The sequence below is a fragment of the Colletotrichum fructicola genome, assembly GCF_000319635.2.
Source record: "Colletotrichum fructicola Nara gc5 chromosome Unknown KSG_Nara_v1_contig10, whole genome shotgun sequence".
NCBI classification, from domain to species: Eukaryota; Fungi; Ascomycota; class Sordariomycetes; order Glomerellales; family Glomerellaceae; genus Colletotrichum; species Colletotrichum fructicola.
The window spans coordinates 793164-811651 of NW_027094060.1; the positions used below are offsets into that span (position 1 = coordinate 793164).

An 18488-nucleotide genomic window follows, 5' to 3' on the forward strand; every position below is an offset into this window, starting at 1 on the left:
CCACCCACCACAGAGCCTGAACAAATCAGTGACACGAGTTGCCGCTTTCCCATGGCGGGGTTGATACCGGCAGCCCCGCATCCTGGGAGCTTGACCGCATCGATACGGCTCCTACACCACCCGGCACAGGACCGGGACTGGACATGGGATGGAGCTCTGCTGGTTGGAGCTTCCTTCTTTGAACACGAGCCGGTCCTCTTTTAATCTGGGGGAGACTATAAGTAAGGTCCCTCGACCCATTGCGTGACACCTGCTACTGTCCTGTCCCCCTCCAAGTCTGCATCTTCCCTCCGACCTCGCTCCACCTCATAATCCCCCAACCAAACATCCAGAACCGCAAACATGTCCAAGCCCGAGGATCTTCCCCCTATGGAGTACCGCTTCCTGGGCCGTTCCGGTCTCCAGGTCAGCGCCATCAGCTTGGGAGGCTGTGAGTTTTAACGTAACACCGTACAATTGCGACGTAAACTGACTTCTTACAAGGGCTGACCTACGGTGGCCATGTCGACGCTGGTATGACCGCACTCCTGGCCCCCTCCTTGCCATTGAACGCTCACAGCAAATAGAGGGTACCTTTGCCTGCATGAAGGCCGCCTACGACTCCGGCGTCAACTTCTTCGACAGCGCAGAGGGCTACGCTAACGGCGAGAGCGAGATTGGTACGGATACTCTCTCATACATACGGACGACGCGATAAGGGACTGACTCCAGTCATAGTCATGGGCCAGGCCATCAAGAAGTACGGCTGGAAGCGCAACGACCTCGTCATCTCCACCAAAGTGCGCAATCTTCCTAGAGTGAATCGACCATGTTGAGAAACACAAAAAGCTGACGAGCGCTTGTCGGGCAGATCTACTGGGGCGGAGCTTTCGGCGACAACGTCGTGAACAACAAGGGCCTGTCCCGCAAGCACGTCATCGAGGCCATGGACGCCTGCCTTGAGCGTCTCGACCTCAAGTACGTCGACCTCGTCTACGCTCACCGGTAAGCAAGCCCTCTCCTCTTCACCACAGCTCCTTCTGACGGCCTCATCACAGCCCCGATCGTCAGACCCCCATGGAGGAGACCGTCCGTGCCTTCAACCACCTCATCAACACCGGCAAGGCCCTGTACTGGGGAACCTCAGAATGGAGCGCCGACGAGATCGCCCAGGCCTGGCGCTACGCCGACAAGCTGAACCTCGTCGGCCCCGTCATGGAGCAGCCCTCGTACAGCATGCTCGACCGCAAGAAGGTTGAGCACGAGTTCGCCCACCTCTACCGCGAGGTCGGCACCGGCCTGACCGTCTTCTCCCCGCTGCGCCAGGGCATCCTCTCCGGCAAGTACAAGAACGGCATCCCCGAGAACTCCCGCTTCGGCTCCGAGAACATTGGCTTCATCAAGGACTTCTGGAAGCGCGAGAACGCAAAGAAGCAGTTCCAGGACCTCGTCGACAAGGCCAACAAGATCGAGCCCATCGCCGAGAAGCTCGGCATCAAGATGAGCACCCTCGCCCTCGCCTGGGTCCTCAAGAACAAGAACGTCAGCTCCGCCATCATTGGCGCCAGCAGCCCCGAGCAGGTCTTTGAGAATATGTACGCCATTGGCGCCCAGGAGAAGCTTACGCCCGAGATCATGAAGGAGATTGACGAGGCGCTCGACAACAAGCCAGACGCCATTATCCCCAGATTCTAAGAGTGTAGACGATAAATAAGAAAAGATAATCTGATTTTGAAAGTGCCGGGTATATATCCTGACCAGGAAGGCGTGTCTCCGGAGCAGCTTGATGAAAGCACTGTTTAGCTATAGTTTGATACTAATCCCGAAAAAGAGCACCTTGATAGCAATCATAGACAGTTGCAAGTAAGCTACAGTTTGACGGACGTCTATGCGTCCCTTTGCGCCCGAGACAATGTGATGACCGATCCTTATGCAAAACTCCGTTCTCCAAAACTGCCCAATGACTTGATCAAAGCGCCCAGAAGAAATTACAACTCAGAATGCTAAATCTCGCCCTCAACTTCAAATTCGACCGTTCTCCCGCGCCAGTGGGGAATATGCAGGAGGCGGTACACTCGGCGCGACAGGTGGCGTCGCCTCTCGACGCATCTCCTCTAGCTGGATATCCCGCTCGCTGCTCTGTGCAGTGGATGCCGAATTCTTGAGCCACCACCTAAGCGCTGAGTAGAAAGCAGCATAGACCGCAAGTAGAATAATGAATTGGGGGAATAACTGAGCCATCGCTGGGCGACCCGGCTTCCCCAGCGCATAAAGTATAGGCCCCAGCACCAACCTCACGACGCACTGCAGCGTATATACCACACCAAGGGCTCTTCCTAACGAGCGGCATCGGAGTCGCCGGCCGAGAAGAGACACGAGCATAGCAAGGGTCAGAGGTACCGCACCTCCGCCGAGGCCCATGAAGACGAGCCCCCCGATGAGGAGCTTGTAGTTGCCGTCTGTGCTCGATACTAAGAGCAGAGTGCCTATCGAGATGGACACAAACGAGGGCGCGAAGAGTGGAAAGGTTCGACGCTGGGGATTTGCGCTGTGCAGGTGGGCGCGGTTGCTCTCCAGCATTGGGATCATGGTGCTGGTCACCACGAGGGCGGTGGTGGGAAATGCGTATAGTGGGATTGGAAGTTCGAGAAAGGTTTCGTAGACAGGGAACACTCTGGGCATCCAGGATGCGAGTGATGGCATCGACAATGATGCCATGGGCGGTAAAACGGCAACTATGAAGAGCAGACAGCAGCTTGGGAAACGAGCCAAGCTGGAAAAGACTTGCACCCGCGGCGCGCGGCGGTCCGGGTTGACCTCTTCCTCCGAGCGGTAGTCTTCGGCCTGTTTGCAGTATGTCTTGAAAAAAAGGAACCTGCAGAGAGCGATCATAGTGACGCCGAGGGCAATACCGGTCATGGCTGCAATATAAGACGCGTCGACGCTGTACTCAACGAGGGGTTTAAAGGCGAGGTTTGCTGTGACGTACGAGAGCCAAGCCACGCTGAACGTGTAGGAAAAATTCCCAGCTCTGTAGAGGGAGATGATTAGCAACTCGTCAGATCTGAAGGTCGAAATATCGTCTTCGAGGACGAGAAGGAGCCGGCAAGCCTCGCACTTACCGATTTTGGTCGTCCGATAGATCAGTCAACATGCCCAATATGGCTCCCTCAACAACGACTTGCCCTCCGCCGACCAAGCTAGACAAAACCCAGTAGAGCAACATATTCCACCCGTCACGCGTTGTGTGGTAAATCAAAAGCTTGCCGACGATCCATGTGAGCGAGCCGAAAATAACGAGTCTTTCGCGGAAGTTGGCTCGTAAAAAGACGTACGCGGCGGGAAGGCCTGTCCTCTTGCGTTAGAAATAAATTTTGGCAAATGGCACCGCAGACCTCGGACAAACGGAAATCACTTACCACCAATAGCCTCAAAGACCGAACTAATCGCGTTGCCTCTTTCGATGATTTTTTTCAATCTCTTCGATCCGGCACAAGGGGTCGTCGTAAGGGAAGGCGCGGATCAGGTTCGTGGATGTATTGTTGTAGTGGCTATTGCATGTGATCTCCCGAAAGAGAATTTCGTTCGGCTTGTCGATGAGAGTCTGGCCAAATTTCAAGTAGTAGACTGCAATAATTATTGCAACAAGATGCGCGCCGTACCCTTGGGCTCTGTCGGCGGGCATTTCGGCAACTGACTTGCTCGAAACTATAGTCGGTGATGCTATCTCAGGCGGGCTTAGCATGCTATAGTATCAGTGACGATGTCGAAAGAAAACAGAGCGAGATGGACGTCGTGGCCGTAAACTGGGAAAGAGACATGTCTGGTTCGTTTCTCAAGGTGTTTTGGGGACACAAAACGTAGTTGATATAGTTCTGGCAGGAACGGGGACATACACCTTCTCTACGCGAGAAGGTGGGATGAAGTCGCTTGAGTTCAGTTAGGTAGGTCCCTTCTTGCCTTTTACACACTCCAGAAATCAAGTTCCACGGAAATCGTAATATCGTAGACCATCCGTCAGGATAGCTCAAACATCAACACGCTCATATACCTGCTTTCCACCAACCCAAGTCTCCTTCACCTTGAGGTCCCGCAAGTCGTCAATATCCATGGACTCGAGCGGCTGATCCAAAACGACCCAGTCAGCAAGCGCGCCCTCCTTGATAACGCCTGCACGTCCGTCCATGAAAGCGCCGAAAGCGGGTCCCTTGGTAAACCCAAGCAGCGCCTCCTCCACGCTCAACGCCTCTTCGGTATGCCACCCCTCAGAGCTTCCATTCGCGCCGTTGCCTGTATGAGGACTCTTCCGCGTGACGGCAGCGTATATGCCCTGGAACGGGTTGGGTGGCTCCACCGGGAAGTCGCTCCCTAGGATGGGGCTGACGTCGAGGAGAGAGCGCATGCGGTAGGCTTCCTTCTTGGTGCGGTCGGGGCCGAGGCGGAGCTCGGCGTACTTCATGTCGGAAGTCGCGTGCGTCGGTTGAATGGAGGGGATGATGCCAATGGCGTGAATTCTCTTTTGGTCTTCTTCATGGATGATCTGGGAATGCTCGATACGGAACCGCCGCTCGGACTGGCATTTTGAAATGTCTTCACCAGGGCACGCTTCTTTGAGACCGGCTTCCAGGGCATCGACGGCGAAACGGGTTGCAAGGTCGCCGATGGCGTGGATATTGACTTGGTAGCCGACAGATGCCCATGATTTGCCGAGTTGTAACAGTGTAGACCCGTTGACAAGGAGTGAGCCGGACATGTCGGGGCGGTCACTGTAGGGCTCGATCATGGCACTTCCCCAACTTCCAAGAGCACCGTCTAATACAAGTCAGCACATGTCATTAACCAACGATTTAGGGGACGAATTACCAGCAAAGAGCTTCACAGACTTGACGCTGAACCAATCATCCTTGCGGAGCACACGAGCAGCATCATCCGGGCAAAACGTGTTTCGCTGAGCGCACTCCAACATGGCGTAGACTCGAACAGTCCAGTCCTCTGTCTGCGCCATGTCCGCATATAAGTCAAGTTGATCGGGGAAGACGCCAGCATCGTGCATGCCGACCAAGCCAACCTCGTTCAGCTTCGCCATTGCGGCAGATACAAAAGCTCGTTTCTTCTCAGGGCCAGGCTTCGGCCACAGATTTGTGACCAAGTCCATGGCATTGTCACAGAAGACGCCCATGCCAGGCTCCCTGACAATCTCGCCCCCTGGGACGTCGGGGATATCTGCTGGTAAGAGGTCTAACACGGCTTGCGAAACCCAAGCGCAGTGGACGTCAATTCTGTCGAGCATGAAGTACTTGCCCTTCAGGAGTTCATCTTCTTCGATATCCGCCTTATCGCGCATCAGTTTAATTACTCAACCCACAACGACAGACAACTCACGGCGGTAGGCATCTTGCCGTACGCATTCTGGTCCCACCCAATCCCTCGGATCCATTCGTCCTTCGTACCAGCATCGGGATGGCTCTCCACGTAGTCTCGCAGGCGACCCCTTACGTCGTTCAAGGTGCTAGCACCAAACAAGTCGGCCGAGTGAAGGAACTCTCCGTATTGAATCAGATGGCCGTGACCGTCCCACAAGCCGGGGATAACGTAGCCGACATTCGTGGTTAAGCTGGCATCTTCCCAGGGAAAGACGCGAGTGAACTTTCCGTCCAACACCGTGAAGCATTGAGCGGCTGGCTGGGTTTCATCGTGTGTTCGAACGCCTTGGTAGCAATAAGTCGTCTCAGTGTTGTTGCTAAAGATTGGCTGCTGGAGACGGACAACGGCCAGAGCCACGCCAGCGACACCGGCCGAGATCGCCATGCCCCATCTGACAATCGGATTAGAAGCCATCGTGCCACAATGTTAGTTAGGCATGGACTCAACGTAATGGCCTGAATTGGCTCTCGGAGGGGTGACAGGCCCCGAAATTCAGTGTGGATGATAGATATTCTTATCGCCGACCATTTGATAAGGAAGCTTATCTTATCTTATCGAAGCTCAACATGTGCAGGGATCGTGGGAGCTACTCTTATTGACTGGACGTCGTATCCTATCTTTATCAGCCTTTCCTTCATAACGTCGGGCGTCTTCTTTCCATCAAACCCCTCGCCTATCTACATCAAGTCGTGATTATTGTTCTTCAGCAAGTGCATTGGAAGGAACACCTTTTGGGTTTATTCAACTCTGATTTCCCCAGATTGATATTGGCAGCTTTGGGCTTGGTCTAATGACCGATATGAGACAATCGTGCATTCCACGACCAAACGGCGTGGCACCTTGGCAGCAGGAAAACGGCAGTTTTGGTGATGTGGCTTTCTTTGTCCAAAAGCCTATTTCGACGAGTACAATACTATGTACTTGCTTCTACAGCGTGCCAAGACACGCTCTCAACTCTGGCTGGTCTACACAAGCGTGGGGGGAGGGGGTAAGCAGAGCTCCTGCTTACAGTAACATGGGCCATTGTAGCCTGGCATCAGTCTCAAGATGCACTGTGAACTTGAGAAACTGACCAGCCTCGTCAGCTGAAGTAGCCTTTGCTCCATACTGCTCGCAACAGACGCCATCATGACCCTGACAAAAGACCAGCTCGCCCGTCTCTCCGAGACAGACGTCCGCAATACCATCCCGCCGGAGGAACTCCTCCCAGCCCTGACCTCGCCGCCTTTCATCCCGTCGACCTCTCTCATCAACGTTCGCGAACTCGGGGCCGTACCAGGCTCAGCCATCCTCTCCGGTCTAGCGTACCGCTGCGGAACGCTCGAGCTCGCTGCCGCAGACCCGCAGGCCCTCGCCTGGCTCTCCGCCAGCGTGAAGCGCATTTTCGACATTCGGTCACCTGAAGAACGCGAGAGAGCCCCGGACCCGCAAATCAACGGCGTCGGAAACATCTGGTTCGACAGCACTAGTGTCGACCTCCCACCCGTCCTGGACGAGTTCGTCGAGGGTGGCGGCGAGGCGGGGCTGAGGAAGGAATACCTCAAGGTGCTGTACATCTACCGACAAACCTTCTCCGCCGTATTGGAGCACATACGAGATAGACCTGGGGAGCCGTTCCTATTCCACTGCACGGGTAAGTAAGCCTCATTCCTCGTGTTTACCCTTTTGACGGTCTGTAGACTGACACCAGCTCAGCGGGACGAGACCGCACAGGCGTGCTAGCTGGCATCTTGCAGTCCCTTGCCGGCACTGCGCCCGATGATGTTCGTTTCGATTACATGCTCTCACGCATAGGCACCGAGCCCGCTCGTGAGAGGCTCCTCCGGTACGCCCGCGTTGGCACAGGGACGACTGCCGACGACGAACACCCGGGCTTTTACAACATGTGCAGCCTGCGGAAGTCCTGCTGGGACGCTTTCGTCGCCGGGGTGGAGGAGACGTACGGCGGGTGGGAGAGCTACGTGACCAAGACACTCGGGTTTTCGACTGAAGACCTCGAGATAATCAAGCTTCATCTTCGTGAAGGTAATGCGTCGAAGAGCACGTCGTAGCTGGCTCCCAGCCGCGAACTGCAAATCAAGGCCGTTGAGCTACCCTGCGTTGACAAATCTTCGTCTGGAGCCATATACAGTCGATCTTGATACCTGCTATTCAACTTTCCAGCCTGTATCAAGGCTCAATTTTCATAAAGAATGAAGAGCACGGCGGTCGTCGATGTTTGCTGAAACGCAATTTCCTCGGTATCTCCCAACCTACGACCAACATCCCATCACAAACCCCAGTGGGCGTTTGCCGCCGTACTGATGAATGCGGTTTTTGGCATGAATCTGAGAGCAGTTTTCAGACATCAATACACCACCCCCATCGTTACTTACGGCCGGACCTTTTCCTTGGAGACCACCCAATTTTCATGTGTATGCGCAGCTATATTTCCTGTGTACTTGATTACTCCTATCGCAGGCGATGATAACCATAACGACGACGGCGAGGTATAGTATAGCCACAGGAAAAACAGTCGGCATGACACGAGAAAAAACAGGCGGTCTCTTTATTAAACCAGCCCTGAGACTAGCAGCATTTGAGCATGGACAGATTGTGGTGTTACTATGGAAGTGACAGGAAACCCGAGCAAGACAAATCAGAAGTGGAAAGTAGCCGAAGTCACGACCAAGACACCATTGTCATCCTTATCATCCAACACGAGCCCCCAAGACCGTGATAACCGCCCCTCGAGACAGAATATGTTATTTCCCCTCAGTGATCCCCCGTTCCATCACAATCCAGACCTCGACCCAGCAACTGTAGAGGCAAAAGATAACCTCCCAAGCGCCCTCTGAGAGCAAAACTGACGTCGGAACCCAGCACATCCTTCGTCAGCCCGCAAATCCCTCCTGCGCCGTCACTGCGACGGAAGGCCCTCGACAAGCACCGTTTTGGCATGGATAGAGTTACACGCATCCTCAGCGCCCACACAAACACAGTCCGATATGACATCATACCCACCTCAAGCCACATCCATACCTCCTCCGCGCCTGAGCCACAGCGCTGATTGGCGGAATCACTTATCTAGCGCCATTGCACAAACGCCTGACCCGAGCCACGGAGGCAGGGGTATGAGGCTCAACCCAATAGGATCGCTTCCCTCCTCGCACCCGCTACGTCACCAGCCACAGGACCCTCTCAAACTTGTTTTTTGCAGCCGACCGTTTTCTGGGGACCGTTCTGGACCTCACCGGGGTTGCGCATCTTTGACCTCACTTTCCCATCCAAGACGTGCTCAGCTGCCTTTTTCCTGCCCAGCCTGCTGTGGCTTTCGCACACACGTACAAACCACCCCTACGTAAGAATTTCCTCCAACCCTGGTCCATGACCCAAAGGATGACATTCTCGTCACCCAGACTCTGCAAGGGACGTCACATTCAGGGTCCAACCACCCCGCCGCCTCCTCCATCATTCTTCGTCAGAGGGAGAGCAAGAGACAAACCCAAGCGGAGACCAAGACGCAGGTTTTTGAGACCCTTCACGCATACCGCGTAACCCCTCCCCCTCCCAAGAACCCGAACGAACAAACTAGTTCGCCCACAATGTCGTAGCCCACCCTCCAGCGTTTGAAACACACGTAGAAGCTGCCCGTAGATCCCCAGCATTTTTGACATCATCCTCCGGATTCTGATCCTAAACCACCCCTGTCCACGCCGTGCCTCTGATGATGCCATCCAACGTCCTCAAGCTAAGCTCCAACTTTCCCAAAGAGCTCCCAGCCTTATCGCAACCTCGACAGAAAAGCATATAAACCATCCATCCACTCCCCGTTCATCCATCTCCCATTCCTCATCAGCATCAGCTACCAAACAAACAATCCTACCAACCAAATCTACAAACAAAGCTTCAGACTCTCAAGTCTCCCAAACAAACACCACTACTTTTACAAATCTTCAAATAAACAACACAAACCACCCAACATGCCTCTCAGATCCACCCGCCACACCACCACCACCGCCCCCCGCCGCAGCGGCCTCTTCACTCGTCGCCGCGCCCCGGCTCGCACCCACCACCACCACACCACAACCACAACTACCACCCGCAAGCGCGGCGGCCTCTTCTCCCGCCGCCACGGCGCCGTGACCACGGCCCCCGTCCACCACCAGCGCCGCAAGCCTTCCATGGGCGACAAGATCTCGGGCGCCATGCTCAAGCTCAAGGGTACCCTGACCCGTCGCCCCGGCCAGAAGGCCGCTGGCACTCGCCGCATGCACGGCACTGACGGCCGCGGCTCCCACCGCCGCTATCGCTACTAAATGGAGTGAGCCTAGTGTACTACGATACCACAAAGCGTTTTATTTGTAACGGATCATGATGATGAGACGGCTCAAATCCTCGAGAAGGATTGAGCAGGATTATGGATACCACAATTGTACTATTATTGAAGATGAGCGAGTTGGTTTGAAGATACCACGTCTGTATTACCACATCAGCATGGCAATTTAGACACTGTACAACAATTGAGAACAATTATACGAAGAAAGGACTTGTCTTGATCGATCTGAACTATTTACGCCCCTGAGACAGATTATCCGCTACTAAACCATCCAGTGATCCCCCATGAACCTGTGCCTTTCCAGAGAAACTCCATGTCCACCACTTGCATGCCGTTCGCTGACCTATCCCTTTCAGCTGACCGATCCTTGACCCTTGTCCAATGAAACCTGCTCTCAAGGTTTCCGCATTTGCACGCCCGTTCCTGAGCATGAAGAGACACAATCTGATAGAGAAGAGAAGCCGCAAAAATACGCAATTAACAAGGCGGGCAAGAGCCAGGTGCCTGGACCTGAAAAGGGCGCAGGGCTTGTATTATGGCTATGCTGTCTTGCTCAATCTTGTCCGTGATGACAAAAGGGTTGTCGCGTTCCGACGACATAGGAAATGGCGCGAAGTGTTGCGCAAGGCATCAAATCGGTTTTTTTTTGCTTTAGCTGCCAAGTGTTAGGAATTGAAATCAACACTACTGAGGCGGATGCCAGCCACTTACACAAATTTGTTTAGGAGGCAGACGTTAACCGTAGCTAGATGCATTGGTTGTTGATGCCACTCCAGTACTCAACAGGCCGTCAGGCAGCAGCAAAATGGTAATAGCTGACCGCAAACGTGCGAAGGAATGTCGTGCCTGATAGATCAGGGCAGTCGTGGTACAGAAAATTGCTGTCCACGTTGAGTGTTGTTGTAGGAGCCACAATTGTGGCAAGGTGCTTTCTAGAATGGAAGCGACAAAGAAATCGAGAATTTTCTGCCGCCAACCACCCAGCTGGTGGCTGATAAAACCAGATCGCAAAACAATCTCTTTTCAAAAAGCATGTGGCAGCTTTTCACGAACGACGAGAAGGGTAAATCGTTACGTCCTACTGCAACTCGTCCACTTCCAGCGCGCTCAGGTTCGCGGGCTGGCGCTGAGGGCCAAAACGACGAGTCGGAAGCGTGGAGGACGGCTCGACAGGACGAGGGATCCGAGACTGCTTGTTCGACAGAACGGACGACTCGCGGGTATGCTGGCGGTCGGTAAGATTGCTGACGTCGTCGACGGTATCCTTATGGACAGAACGGGTCTTCATCGGAATATTCTTGTCGCGCGGGGTGAGTGCGCTAGGTCCGATCAGATCAGAGAAGTCTCTCACCAATTCGTCGCGCTTGTCGGAAGGAGCGTTGTTGATCTGAACGATGGTATACTCCCGAAAACGAGCCGGCATATCCGTCATATCCTCCTTGGTAGGCGAAGGATGCTTCTTATTCAACCTGTTGTTGCTGCGGCGAAGCTGAACTCCCTCGAAGTTGAGCTTACGCTGGCCAACGCTGCTGCTGGGGCCCTCACCATTGGAACTCTCACCCAGGAGAACAGTGTTGACTTGGGGATTACCGGCATTTGTGTACCGAGTGGAGGGACTCTCTACCGGAACAGGCTGCTTGTTGCTTCTGTTGCGCGGGGTCGAGGCGCATGCGGGTTTCTCGGACAAAAAGCCTTCGAGATCATCGTTCTCCGAGTCGAACGGGTTGATGGATGGAAATGGTGGCACGGGAGGTAAGGTCGAATCCGTGCTGACCTTTAGCTGATGCTCAAAAGGCGTAGGCGTGCGAACAAGCCCGCGCGGCTCCGAGAATGGGTCCTCTGGGGAGTTTGAACCACCACTACGCAGCGATTTGCCATCGTCATGAATCTGCTTGCGAAGGATGCGGCCTCCAACCATACTTCTGGGCTTTTCTTTGTTGAGGTTAAGCCCCTCGTTGACGCGGATCTCCATCGAGCTAACTGGGGACGGCTGCCCAGGGGACGACCGCACAGGGGACGGCTGCTCGACATGAAATTGCTTGGCCGGGTTTGGGAGATCACATTTGACCTGGCCAATGGGCAACGATATTTTGCCACGAATCTTTGATTCCGGGGTAGCAGGCTTCGCTTGGAACACATCGAAGGCCTTGCGAACCTTTGACATCATGTTCTTGGGGCGAAAGCGAGACGTCTTTGGCGTACGCTCGGAGCCAGGGGGCTTCAAACTTCTGGTAGCCGCCAGCATCGCGTCGATCTTGTTATTGACGACATGAGGGTCGGCGTTGTTAGGGTACGTGTTTGGAGTCAACAAATCGGCCTGCTTGGCGAGTCCTCCCAGAGGTGCCGTCGTGGATCCAGCGATGAAGCCATCCCGCTTTCTGCCAGTGTCGAGTATAGTTGTTCTTGACTGGGGAAAGGGGCGCCTAGGCACTGGTTGCACAATCTCTGGGTCGTTATTGGCAATGTGAACTCGCTGAGCTCTTCTGCGGGATGACCTTCGGGGGATATCAGGAGCCACGTTCATGGTCTTTGACGCCTGAAGACGTGACCGGGTAACAGGACCGCCTGGTTCTGCCGAACGAGCGAGAGATCGGCCACGCGGCTCAGCATCCATGTCGAAGTTCTCGGCGGGAGTTGCGGGAACAGTGCCAAGTGGCTCGATATTGCAAAGGAGAACGGATGGATGACTGGCAAGGCCGTTCGGATGATTGTAGATGGTACTCTCAAGAAGAGCGCTGGCCAGTCGGTCGACCGTTGCGTCGGTGCCTGGGGTTTGCACAGCGTGGCGGTCTGTCGGGGTGGCATCCGCGACGGGCATAGGCACCGATGGGGTAGAGACCTCTGGCGAAAATTGTCAGGCGGTGTATACCACGCAAATATATGGTTTTCATACCTTGGGGCTCGTTATCCCGGTCTCTGTTGGTATTGTTGCCTCTATCCCGACGCCGAGGCGCCAGAGAGGCGAGGGTGCTCATCGACTTTTTCTTCATTGTACATGAAGACGACGAGCGTCAAGTCTGTAGGAAGGAGTGGACAGGGCGATAATCGCCCAGAGAAAAGGTGAAGGACAGAGAAAATCAGAAGGGAATAGCGATGCTCGAGGTCATCGAGAAGGGGTGAGCGAACGGCTAGGTCGGCGTTATGAGTCCTAGGTGACCGAGACCATAGGATTGCGCAACTTTCTTGGAAAGATCTTTCTCATCAGCAACGAGTAATCACAAACAACAATTTCTCCGAGACGAACCTGTTGGATAATTCAAATCGAGCACAAGGATCTCGGAGAGCCAGCTGCCGCCAAGCTGGTAACAAGCTGACGGTGTTGTTGTCTGCGAGCCAGCAGAAGAGAAGGATTGTTGCGCAGGAATCAACGCGTGCGTCGTGGGGGAGGAGGCGAGGGGGGAAAAAGGAAGCGAGGCCGCCTCGCTTGGTCTGGGGCACCTGACCTTCGTCCGAATGAATTCTTCGAGGGCAGGCTCGGTCTTGCCTCTGATAAACACCAAGCTGCCGTTCGTGGCTTCCTGTTTCTAGCCTCGAAGCCCTCTGTTTCGACCAATGTTTGGGCAGCTTCCGAGGCAAGAACACATAGCGGAGACCTGCACCAGCCTATTGCATCCACTCAAGGCACCGGGGTTCCGCTTCATGATCCTTCAGCAACTGCGGCTTGAGGGTGTCTAAGCCGCAGTTTACAGGAGAGAACGTGGAACAGGCAGAGAGGCTTTGACCAGCGTGAAGGGGCTTACTTAGGTGGTTCTTGGAAGGTCAGAGGCTGCCATTGTAGTCACTTGGCGGTGCCTGCTGGAAGCATCTTTCAGGTTTTCCAGCCCATGAACACCACAAAGGGCTCAGAAGAGATGAAATGTTCGCATCAGCAATAACATCAGAGCTGAGCAGGATTCTGGGGAAGAGCATGGAATGATTTGCGGGGACTTGCGAGATATCGTGGCTGATATGGAGATTTGATCCAAGACAGGACGCCGTGGCTGATGATGGCCAACTGGGAAAACCAAGAAAATAGGATTATTGAGAATCATTCTTCGAACCCCTCGGGCCGGCGGTAGGCTCGCTTACAAGCACCGAAGTTGGACGTCTCATAAGTGGTGTGATTGCATCGAGATCACATCTTGATATTGGGCAGAGCAGATGAAAGGTGTAGATTGAAACTGGCACGGGAGATGTTGGCGATACTTGGCCACGCAAATATAGGTTTTTGAATTACACGTTTGATGAGAGAAAAGCCCCGAACGGCGAAGTGGTCAGGTGTTGTGTGCGTCTTGGAATGCGTCAGCTGGTGCAGCAGGAATTATGTAGTAAATTCCGAAAATGACAACCGTTCTCATTGTCGGAGTCGGCTGCTATGTATCGCCAAATTTGGAAAAAGAAAAGTGCTGGACTCGGCTCCGCTCCGGCATCACCCGTGCTCACAGCTGCCGGCGACGGGCCTTGTGCTGGCCGTTTCGACCGGTGAACGTTGTTTGTGGCCGGAAGAGAAACGAAGGACTAACGGGTCCACGGCCACCCGCGGAGATCCTCGGCCCATCTCGGGGTTGGGATCTTGATCCTGCCAGCGGGTGATTGGTGCCACTCGCTGCATGAGGTAATGGGCAGGGAATAAAAATCTCTAACGAACGCTGCGTCGGAAGGGGCCCAGCACGACACAAGAAGCGTATTGAGCATCTCAACCGTCGAAAATGACAATTACAGACGGCCAATTGCCTGCCGAGGCTCATGGCGATTCTGGAAATGTTAGTCAGCCACAGCCTAGGCAATGCAATGCCGCTCACCGACGGGCGGGCGACGGTCTCGGTTCCGTTCTCACCGTTGGGAGCACGGGGATTTCGAAGAATGCGAAAACGCACCGCACGAGGGGACCCTTCGGAGCGGAGAAGCCGCCACCGGAGAGGGCCAATTAGCATTCCTCGGTTCGTGATTGGCCTGTCAGTTGCGCCATCGCACACTCCCATTCGCTGAACGCCCAGCGACACTTGGCGGGCGGGCCCACGGTCACCTCCGTCTCCTGCCGAGTGCAGCCACAGCGGAAGGATAGCTGGTCTGTTTCAAATCCCGTCAGCCTTTGGTTCGCCATCCACCATTTCCCTCGTGCTTCAGCCGTCCGTTATTTTTTTCCCTTCATCTCCAGCCCCAAACCTTCCTCCCGCGCCTCTCTCACCGACTTCGCCTCAACGCCCATTCCTCCCCTCGAATCCGACACTCGCGACCATTTTCCGTCGCGACGATATAATAATCATCTCCAAGCCTGTGGTGCGAAACTCCCAAAAGCGCCACCTCCGACTCCTTGAAATCCCCCAACCGCTTCTCCGACAGCCATTGCCACCCAACCCCTCATTCTCCTACGAAGTTCGCCATTGAGCCTGTACAACATCAGAGATCACCATGTCGTTCTCTAGCCTCGTTCAAGACCTCACATTGAGGGATTCCGGCGTCCCGCGCCGGAACCGCGGCGAGGCCTCGGTCTCCACCGTCGATGACAGCCGGTCGCAAATCTCGCGCGCCATGTCATACGCCAGCACCGCTGCCACCAGCGTCAGCATCTCCGGAGACATCTCCAGCCAGCTTCACGGCGGCTACTTCCATCCCCTTGCCCGCTCGTGGCAGGCCGAGAGGCAGTTGACCAAGGTCCGTTCCATCCAATGAGGGGTATCGCGCCTTTGTTGTTATGAATCACCGCTGACATGCCGCCCAGTCGATGCTGATTTACCCCCTCTTCATTTCCGACCAAGACGACGAGGAAGTCCTCATTCCCTCGCTTCCCGGCCAGTACCGCCGAGGAATCAACAAAACAATGGCCTGGCTGGAGGTCCTCGTGCGCAAGGGCCTGCGCTCCGTCATGCTGTTCGGTGTGCCCGTGCGCCCCGGAAGCAAGGACGCTCTTGGCACCTCCGCCGACGACCCGGAGGGCCCCGTCATCAGGAGCATCCGCGCCATCCGCCAACGCTTCCCTCAGCTCTTCATCTGTGCCGACGTCTGCCTGTGCGAGTACACCTCCCACGGCCACTGCGGCATCCTCCGCGACGACGGCAGCTTGAACAACCAGCTGTCCGTCGACCGCATTTCCGATGTTGCCATTGCCTACGCTGTGGCCGGCGCACACTGCGTCGCCCCCTCGGACATGAACGACGGCCGCATCCGCGCCATCAAGCTCAAGCTCATCGAGGAAGGCATCGCCCACAAGACCGTGCTTATGTCGTACTCGGCCAAGTTCTCCGGCTGCTTGTACGGCCCCTTCCGTGACGCCGCGGGCTCCGCGCCTTCCTTCGGCGACCGCAAGTGCTACCAACTCCCCCCGGGTGGCCGTGGCCTCGCGCGCCGCGCAATCGTCCGTGACATCAACGAGGGTGCCGACATCATCATGGTCAAGCCGGCTAGTCAGTACCTCGACATCATCAGCGACGCGAAGGAGCTGGGCAAGGATATGCCTGTAGCCGCGTACCAGGTGAGCGGCGAGTTCGCCATGATCCACGCGGCCGCCAAGTCGGGCGTCTTCGACCTCAAGACGATGGCTTTCGAGTCGACAGAGGGCATTCTCAGAGCCGGTGCGACGATAGTCATCAGCTACTTCACCCCCGAGTTCCTTGACTGGCTCTCCACCTAAATGACGACGGCATTACACGCTCGGAAAGTTTGATAGAGGCATGGTGTTTTATGGCGTTTTCAGTTCATCATCTTCGTGGAAGGGAGCAAATATTGTATTATCGGATTACGGTCAAGGTATTATGGGAGGGGATTCTGGCAGGGCGTCATCTTATTTTCGCATACACTCCCTCCATTGGTTCAGTGTCACGTAGAGGATACCAAAAACTAAAAGGCTACGTTAATGAAAAGGACAACACGTATTATTGACACATGAATCGATTGTTGGCCACAAACCTGACATGTTTGTATCAGGCTGGTGGGCATCCGTCTCTGTATGCTAAACTCAAAATCAACGGTGCATTAGTAAGGAACGACTTGGACAAGAAACAGCGTTTGGGCAAATTTAGATACGACGTGTGCGGTGTGTTCTAGCTGACTGACTGGCAGCTCGCAAGGTGTGTGTGCATGCGTGTTTGATGGCAACAATAGCATGGTGGCATCAAGAATGGGAGGCCCTGCCTTGTCTTTCCGGCTTGGGTTTCTTCAAACCCGCTCTCCCACAGGTTCGCAGGTATCGGCGTGTGGTAGCAAGCCGACAGACGGCAAGAGCAAGCCTGTGCCTGTTCCAGGGCGCACCCATGGCGGGTTTGTTGTGTGGCCTGACTCGGCTTTCGGATGTCGATCGTCAGGTTCTTCTTGATTTAAACTGGACCCAAGGAGCACGCTGGTCTCCAAAAACAAAATTCGGTTGGGCATGGGGTGTTTGGCAGAGAGAGGCATTGCAAGCCAGGGGAAACGGTCCAAGGTAAGGGGGTCCAACAACGGGGAAGCGGTCGTTGGTGGGCGAGAGAGAGCGAAAAGCCTGGGTCTGGGAGATAGGTAGTGGTCGAGGCGAGGTCTTCGCTGTAACCACTAACAAGGCGGCGGACGGCGGTGCCATGCACTCGACGTGACGGATTGCCAATCTGGAACATGGCCAAGGGGTCGATTGCCGGGAAACAAGCTGCACCCCTGACGGGGGGGGGGGGGGGGCATGGGGCGGAGGCTCCACCATGACCAGCGAAACCACTGACTTCTCAATGACTGGCGTCGAGCACTGTCCAGTATCCGTACCTTGGTCCAGTGTCCGTACCTAGCAAGAACACAGTCATTCAGCTGGCCTTGGTGCATTGCAGAAGGCGAGAGCAGAGTTCAAAGTGCCGCTGCACCTTGCCGCACCGCCACAGACGGACCGCCAGGCAGGAGGCAAGCAGGCACTGGCACAGGCAACGTGGTTCATCATTTTCATGGTCTTCTGACGGAGTGGAAGTTGGAGGACGCACTAGTGTGGCTGGAAAGGCACAGTAAGCACAGTGAGCACTCGCGGCTCTTCCTGCTGTGCGGCGCCGCGGACAGCTCGCAGACCGTCACAGTGCAGGTCTCGAGCCCCCACCCCGGTCCCCCGAGCGCGGCAGGCGTGGATCCAAGCGCCGATCTCAACCTTGAAGCGTGCCGCATCTGAAGAGCCCCCAAAGTGCTCTCAGAACACATCGACCAATTCCTTCGATTGCTGGACCTCGGAACTCCATCTTTTCTCCCAACCGCCGACCCTCCCACCCCCAGGCGGCAGAGCAGAGTCTCCAGATCGCTTACGACTGCTCGAGGCAAAAGTGGCCCGAATACTCATGCGCCGAGAGCTCTCGTCGGTCGCGGCTTGCCGTGTTTGCGCTCTCTGGCGCTGAGAGCCGGCCATAGCATTTCTCGGCGGAAGAGCGTTGGCCCAGAGGCATGCTCCAACGGTGGTCCCCTTCCAAGGTCTTCGGTGGCCTCCCAAGACTCCCAAGCCCTCTTATCGATCCATCTTTCCCTCATTCGGCCAGCCGTGACCCTCTTCCGACACCCCTGCCCCCTCATTGCCGTCGCGTACCTGCAGCAAACAACGGGCGGAATGGCGATGGACAGCGGGCGGGAGATGTTGTGATGGGCGCGGCGCCCGCGGCGGACACAGGAGACTGGGGCTCCTCTCCTCCTCTGGGCTCCTCCTCCGGGCTCCTCCTCCATCCATCCTCCAAGGAAACGGGGCTCTTCTTTCCAACGGGGATGGATGACGGGGTCGTGGAGGAGATAGATGCACAGGACCCAGGCCCTTTGACGCTTGTGACTGGAAGAGGCAAAGCGAATCGAATATTGATTGACC

The 18488-nt window shown here is 55.3% G+C and overlaps 7 protein-coding genes across 7 annotated transcripts; 4 read left to right on the forward strand and 3 right to left on the reverse strand.

Moving 5' to 3' along the window:
- Positions 1–342: 342 nt before the first annotated feature.
- KOB1 (putative voltage-gated potassium channel subunit beta) lies at positions 343–1674 on the forward strand (the record flags this gene model as incomplete). Its single annotated transcript, XM_032020475.1, has 6 exons — positions 343–430; positions 484–513; positions 567–659; positions 718–779; positions 851–984; positions 1038–1674. 6 exons carry the CDS (start codon positions 343–345, stop codon positions 1672–1674), a joined length of 1044 nt encoding a protein of 347 aa, XP_031882382.1.
- A 327-nt stretch (positions 1675–2001) lies between these two features.
- On the reverse strand, positions 2002–3664 carry CGGC5_v015732 (uncharacterized protein; the record flags this gene model as incomplete). Its single annotated transcript, XM_032020474.1, has 4 exons — positions 2002–3010; positions 3102–3327; positions 3399–3421; positions 3474–3664. 4 exons carry the CDS (start codon positions 3662–3664, stop codon positions 2002–2004), a joined length of 1449 nt encoding a protein of 482 aa, XP_031882381.1.
- A 342-nt stretch (positions 3665–4006) lies between these two features.
- ytcJ-2 (putative amidohydrolase YtcJ) lies at positions 4007–5817 on the reverse strand (the record flags this gene model as incomplete). Its single annotated transcript, XM_032020473.1, has 3 exons — positions 4007–4791; positions 4843–5311; positions 5362–5817. 3 exons carry the CDS (start codon positions 5815–5817, stop codon positions 4007–4009), a joined length of 1710 nt encoding a protein of 569 aa, XP_031882384.1.
- Positions 5818–6531: 714 nt separating this feature from the next.
- Positions 6532–7454, forward strand: iphP-1 (Tyrosine-protein phosphatase; the record flags this gene model as incomplete). The annotated part of the gene is made up of 2 exons (XM_032020472.1): positions 6532–7036; positions 7099–7454. 2 exons carry the CDS (start codon positions 6532–6534, stop codon positions 7452–7454), a joined length of 861 nt encoding a protein of 286 aa, XP_031882383.1.
- A 1911-nt stretch (positions 7455–9365) lies between these two features.
- On the forward strand, positions 9366–9701 carry CGGC5_v015735 (uncharacterized protein; the record flags this gene model as incomplete). The annotated part of the gene is made up of 1 exon (XM_032020470.1): positions 9366–9701. One exon carries the CDS (start codon positions 9366–9368, stop codon positions 9699–9701), a length of 336 nt encoding a protein of 111 aa, XP_031882488.1.
- A 1098-nt stretch (positions 9702–10799) lies between these two features.
- CGGC5_v015736 (uncharacterized protein) lies at positions 10800–12711 on the reverse strand (the record flags this gene model as incomplete). Its single annotated transcript, XM_032020469.1, has 2 exons — positions 10800–12562; positions 12615–12711. The coding sequence occupies 2 exons, from the start codon at positions 12709–12711 to the stop codon at positions 10800–10802; spliced, it is 1860 nt and encodes a 619-aa protein (XP_031882517.1).
- Positions 12712–15112: 2401 nt separating this feature from the next.
- Positions 15113–16331, forward strand: HEM2 (Delta-aminolevulinic acid dehydratase; the record flags this gene model as incomplete). The annotated part of the gene is made up of 2 exons (XM_032020468.1): positions 15113–15355; positions 15423–16331. The coding sequence occupies 2 exons, from the start codon at positions 15113–15115 to the stop codon at positions 16329–16331; spliced, it is 1152 nt and encodes a 383-aa protein (XP_031882494.1).
- Between the last annotated feature and the right edge of the window lie 2157 nt (positions 16332–18488).